At 53.8% G+C, this 5732-nt stretch overlaps 1 protein-coding gene across 2 annotated transcripts in view; it reads right to left on the reverse strand.

The window, feature by feature from the left end:
• Window positions 1–3414: 3414 nt before the first annotated feature.
• PLEKHO1 (pleckstrin homology domain containing, family O member 1) overlaps window positions 3415–5732 on the reverse strand; it is an 8737-nt gene continuing 6419 nt past the window's right edge. For both annotated transcript variants that reach the window (XM_014540722.1, XM_014540724.1), the window contains exons 4-5: window positions 5261–5362; window positions 3415–4235 (exon numbers count right to left, since the gene is read on the reverse strand). In XM_014540722.1, the coding sequence (XP_014396208.1) occupies window positions 3531–4235; window positions 5261–5269 (714 nt within the window). In that variant the 5' untranslated portion in view covers window positions 5270–5362 and the 3' untranslated portion in view covers window positions 3415–3530. The remainder of the gene's footprint in view (window positions 4236–5260; window positions 5363–5732) is intronic.

Consider the following 5732-nt stretch of genomic DNA (forward strand, 5'->3'; position numbering starts at 1 on the left):
CTTTTCACCCTAAACAACCCATAACAATGCTGTGGAAATAGGGAAATCACATGCAAATTGACTCATCAGTTTTCCAGAGCAACACCTCAGGCAGTCTTTCTGATGGAGCAAGGCCTGGACTGTTCCCCAGACCTGTATCTGTTCCCCCAACCACCTCCTTAACAATTTAAAGAGGAAGAACAAGAAAAGTTGAGGAAATGCCACTGCAATCTGAAATGGCATGTAGTTATTTACCTGTCTCTACCCCTCACCCCGCTTGAACTCTGTGTCCTGGATTTCCTCATCGCCCCATCCTAGGGCCTCCCCAAAGGTTTTCCCTTTTCCAGTTCAACTGTAAGAACAGAATGTAACAAAGTTGTTGGGAGGAAGGGGGTGGGGGGAGAAAGAATAAATATTCATCCTGAAAAATGTCTACTGGCAACTGTGTAGTAAGCAAGTTGCCCACATCCCCCCCACTCCATCTACCCATTTACCCCAGAATATGGTGACAGGAGGAAGTAAGGAAACCACTGCAGGTAAAGACATTGGAGTGAGGAAGGAGAGGTGCTGGGTGTGTGTGTGTGTGTGTGGGGGGGGGGGGGGGGGCTAGAGTGACAGCGTTATCGTCCCCAGTCAGAGTGCCCATGCTCACTCCTTGCTAACAGAAATCATGGCAGCACCACCATCAGGGTACACCTGAAGCTATTTTTCTAGCGGGAAGCTTGGCTTTGTGCTCAGCCCCGAAATTCTTTCTGCCTCTGGCCTTCAGCACAGTTCCTGGCACTCTCGCCTTGAAGAAGGGGGGGCTCTGGGCAGAGCCTGTGGACTGGATCAGTTCCCGGGACTAGAACAAAGTGACAGTGGTTAACCCCTGCCCTAGGCCGCATTCCAGTCTACTCCCGCCACCTGAGCTGCTCTTCGTAGCCCCCTGAGTCACGCCGATAGCAGCAGCTGCGGCAGCCACAGCCGCCCCTTACCGAGTGCCGGAGGCCATCTCTCAACGGCCAGGCATTTCCCATCGGTTGTCTTTACCCATCCAACAATAACTCTCCATTTGCAGATGAGAACACTGACTTTCACAAAGCTTGCGCCCTGCCCAGAGCCTCATAACTAAAGTCAGAATTTGAACCCACATCTGTTTGGCTCCAAAATTGGGCTCATTTTGCCACCTTGTGACCTGGTTCTGGTGCCTGAAGACCCCAGGAGCTCAGTGCCCAGCTCTTGGTGGCCCGGGGTCCCCAGTCTTTCTTTTCTGCTTCCCCTCACCTGTCATTCTTCTTTCCAGTGTCTCCTCCATCCTCTAGCTCCCTTGGGAGCCACAGATAATTGACATGTTGGGATATACATGCCATTCTTGCTTACGTCTTTTTCTTCATTATGTGGGAGCGACAAAGGAGGAAAGAGGGAAAATAAAATTCATACAAAGATGGAGACTTATATAAAGAAAGTATCTTTTTCGTTGTTAATCCTCACCTGAGGGTATTTTTTCCATTGATTTTGAGAGAGTATGTATGGGAGGGAGGAAGGGTGGGAAGGAGGGACAGAGAAACAGCAACGTGGGGCACATCGATTGGTTGCCTCCTGCACCCACCCCAACTGGCGCTGGGGATTGAACCTGCAACCCAGGTACATGCCCTCGACCGAGAATTGAACTTGCAACCCTTTGGTGGCAGGTGCTCTAACCACTGAGCATGCCAGTCAGGGCAAAAGTATTTTAACCTAGACGTCCAATGTTTGTGACAAGGGCCTGCTGTCCATGCTTAGAGTTTAGGAGAGCGACGCCTGCTTGGAGGACAAAGTCTGGAGACCCAGATTGCCTCACCTGCTGCCCCCGGGAGGCTCTGGGGATGGCTTGTAGGTGGCACTCTGCTGCACTCCTCTCCTCTCTGTAGGCGTATGTTCCCAGGGAAGAGACTAGTGTAGGAAACCACAGGCCAGAGCTGGGGAAATCATGACTGTGAGCGGCAGGGACTAAAAGCAGAACTCTCTTCCTAGAGATCGTGTAACTTGGAGAGACTCCCCATCTTGCTTACACGGGTTGTGGGAGTGATAATGTCTGAGCAGAATGGGAATCGAAGGGTCTGTGTTTCATTCAAAGGTCTTACCTTCTTTCCCTCCTACCTCATCTTCCTGAATGTCAGTCGCATCGGGGCAGCCTCATAGCCAGGATCTACCAGCCATTGTCCCCATTTTCGACCCCCTTCTCCCCTCCAACCCCTAGTGAAGCTCTCGATCTTGGCTCTTGTGAGATCTAGGGAAGCAGATCAAGTGCCTTTCAACCCCTCATTTACTTGGTCCATGAGGCTCTGTCCTTCTTTCCAAAAATTGCTCATATCTCGCCTTCACAGTTCTCTGGATCTAAACTCTACTAAACCTGGTCCGAGAAACTTCAGAGGAAAGAAGCAAACAAAATGAAACGAGTTGTGGAGGACCTGCCTTAGGCCAGCATGCGAGGGAACTAGCTGGGAGGTGTGGGCATTGAGATGTTTTTCTTAAGTTGGGGCTTGATGAGTGTCGGGCGGGAGGTTTAAGGAAGGAGGGGGAGGCTACAGGAAACCTAGTTTGGCCAAAAGAGGAACCTGGGCACATGTTCGGTTTTCCCCTTCAACCAACCTAGCTTGCATCACAAATCAGTTTCATTCTTAGTTTGGCTCTTCGATTGAGGTCAGCTGTCCCTGGTTCCTCTGTGCTAGGACCCTCTAGTCCAGTGGTTCTCAAGCTTCTGGCCCTTTAAATGCAGTTCCTCATGTTGTGACCCAACCATAAAATTATTTTCGTTGCTACTTCCTAACTGTAATGTTGCTACTGTTATGAATCGTCATGTAAATATCTGATATGCAGGATGGTCTTAGGAGACCCTAGTGAAAGGGTCGTTTGACCGCCAAAGGGGTCACGACCCACAGGTTGAGAACCGCTGCTCTAGTCAAATGACCAAACCCATCCCACCACCCACTGTATCTCTGAATCGGTGTTGGGAAGGGTTGTGGGAGAGGCAGGCAGCTCAGTCTCAGCCGGGGCTCGCTGGGAGTGAGAAGCCAGTGTCCGACAGGGAGGACTTTAATCCCCCGATCCTCTCGGGCCCGGGATAAGTTTCACTTCTCTGTGCGTGGACCAGTGGCTCTGGCTTCCACATCCCTGGAGCTAGGGCTGGGCAGCTAAAATTTCACCATCAGATTGAAAACTTGGGACCCGCCCTCCAACTTAAAGCCTATACGTGACCTTGGGAGCATATTCCCCACTGTCTCCGAGGGGTGGCGTGTGTGAAAGGGTCAGACTGCGCCTTTGCTACCCTCTCTCTCTTCATCTGGGCAGAGCTTCCTAATGCTGCCACAGGGGTCACCCCCTCCTCAAACCTGAGAGGGGTACGGAAGGGAAGGGGGTTGGGAAAGGAAGGTTGCAGGAGGGGCCGGGCATCAGCAAGAGCAACAAGTTTGATTGTGTTTTTGTTTTCTTTTTTTAACTGAGGTAAATAAAAAAGCTTTATCCTGCAACACTTGGAGATCAGAGTCTGTGCCCCCACCCTCCCAAGTTCCAGACCCTGTCCCCTTCCTTCACATGAGGCTCTTCCGGTACTGGCTGTGCTGGGCAGTCTGTCTGAGGTGGGTGTCGGGGGTCTGCAGGTCCATCTGTCTGTAGAGGTCCCTCAGCTCCCTGACCTCCTGCAGCACCCGCTTCGCCTGGCTCCAGTTCGAAGACGCCTCTCCCAGCAGCCGCTCCGTCTTCAGCAGCAGCTGCTCGGACTCAGAATCGGGAGGAGACCGAGGCGGGTCCTTGGCCTTTCGCTTCCCGTCTCCCAGTCCCTGAACCTCTGCCAGCAGCTCCTGAGTCTTCTCCAGTTTCCTTGCTACCAGGTCCTGGATCCGGGACAGCTGCCCCGGGTGTGGGGGGGCGAGGGGTTGGGGCTCCTCGGCCCGCAGCTGGAGGGTGCAGGCTGGGGCCGCGTCCCGCTGAGACAGGATCTCCTCCAAGGAGGCACAACGGCCTTTCTCTGTGGGGGTCAACTTCTTAGGTGCCTGGGGGGTGTAGGTGGCCCCCTTGCCTGGCTTTTCCCAAGGTCGAGGGGGGCCGCCGGCCCGGTCGGAGGAAGGCTGGATCCGGTCTGAGTCCGCTCTCCGCCGGCTGCCTGCGAGCTGGGCCACCGACTTGTCCAGGTCGACCCGAAAGCTCTCAGCACAAGAGGTTGGTTCCTCAGGGGAGGGGTCTTCCTCCTGGATCAGGTCCAAGGTCAGCATCCCGTCTGAGGTAGAGGTCGAAGCCTGGAGAGGGAGAGGCAGGGAGGGAGGGGTAAGCCACCCGGCTGCCCTGCCCGAGAGATGCAAGCTGTGCTCGCTCTCCTCCGCAGCAGCTTCCCTGAGAGGCCCTCCCTCCCGCTGAGCCCTCTGGCTGCTGCTTTTATTCCTTTGACACTGAGTTGGACTTCGTCCTTTTACTTTTCTGTGATGAAAAGTGATTTCTCAGGCTTGTTTCCCATGTTCTCCACTGTGCCAAGAGCTTCCTGCAAAGTGTCGTCTTCCTCTGTATCGTGGACTCCAGGCAGCGCGTTGGGTCTGAGGCTCACAGGACGCCCCACACAGCACAGGACCTGCCTCCTCGGAGCCACACCCCAGCCCTCTGCTGTTGGGAACTCAGAACCCCTTGCCTTCCACCCAAACGTGTTCTCCTGTTTCTAGAATTCTCTAATTGCGAAGGAAGTGCTAAGGGTATTCAGTGCCTCAGCTGCGTGGGTGCAGACGTGGTTTCCCACCCAGCAGCCCCTCACGGCAGGCGATTACTGCCCCACTTTACAGGGGGAGACACGCAGCTTCGGGGAACCAGAGAGTGAGCTGATTTGCAAAGCTGGGTTCCCACCCGGGTCTGCCTGACTCCAGAGCCTAGCCTGCGTTCCTCCTACCTGACTGCCCCCCTCCTGGACGCAGAGAGAAGCGCCACTTTGTATGTTACGGGGGTTGTTGTTACTGTGATCCTTCCTCCTGAGCCTGCGGGACCTAACGCTGTTACCTGTCAGGACAGCTGGCCACCAGATAGTCGCTTATACTGCCTTTGTCACTTTCCCCCAAAGGATGATGAATTTATTGAGGACAAGGACTTAGAACTCATAGTAGGTGCTGAACAAATATTTTGAACTGGAGGAGGCAGGCAGGGGGGTGGGGTAGAGGGACTGCCCAGCCTTTGACCTTGGTATCACAAATGCCTCCGGTGGGATCTCTGAGATACGGCCCCAGCTAAGGTGGACTGACGCGGAATTGGCCCTTGGGCAATCTACTTTCTACGTCTGACATACCACGGCCATGAGGTGTCCCCGAGTCGGTGGGCGGCGGGAGTGTTGGATTTTTGCCCTGTCTCGAGTGGGGTGGGCGAGATAGCTGTCCTCTTCAACCGTGACCTGAAGAGAAGCACTGTGAGGCTATGACTGCTCTTCAGAGAATCTGTCCCAACCCCGCACCCCCTGAGGCCTAAACATGCCTGGGCTTGGAAATAGACCTACCCATGAACTGCTTCTGAGCAGATCTAAGGGCAAGGTTTACTGGATAGGAAGGGGCTCCTCAAGCCAGCCCGAGGCTGGCCCCGGCCTCACAGAGCAGGGGAGGGGGAATTAGCTAAAAGACTTAGAGCAGGGGTCCTCAAACTACGGCCCGCGGGCCACATGCAAATACAAATATTGTATTTGTTCCCGTTTTGTTTTTTTACTTCAAAATAAGATATGTGCAGTGTGCATAGGAATTTGTTCATAGGTTTTTTTTAAACTATAGTCC

Source organism: Myotis brandtii, unplaced genomic scaffold, assembly GCF_000412655.1.
Source record: "Myotis brandtii unplaced genomic scaffold, ASM41265v1 scaffold250, whole genome shotgun sequence".
Classification (NCBI taxonomy): Eukaryota; Metazoa; Chordata; class Mammalia; order Chiroptera; family Vespertilionidae; genus Myotis; species Myotis brandtii.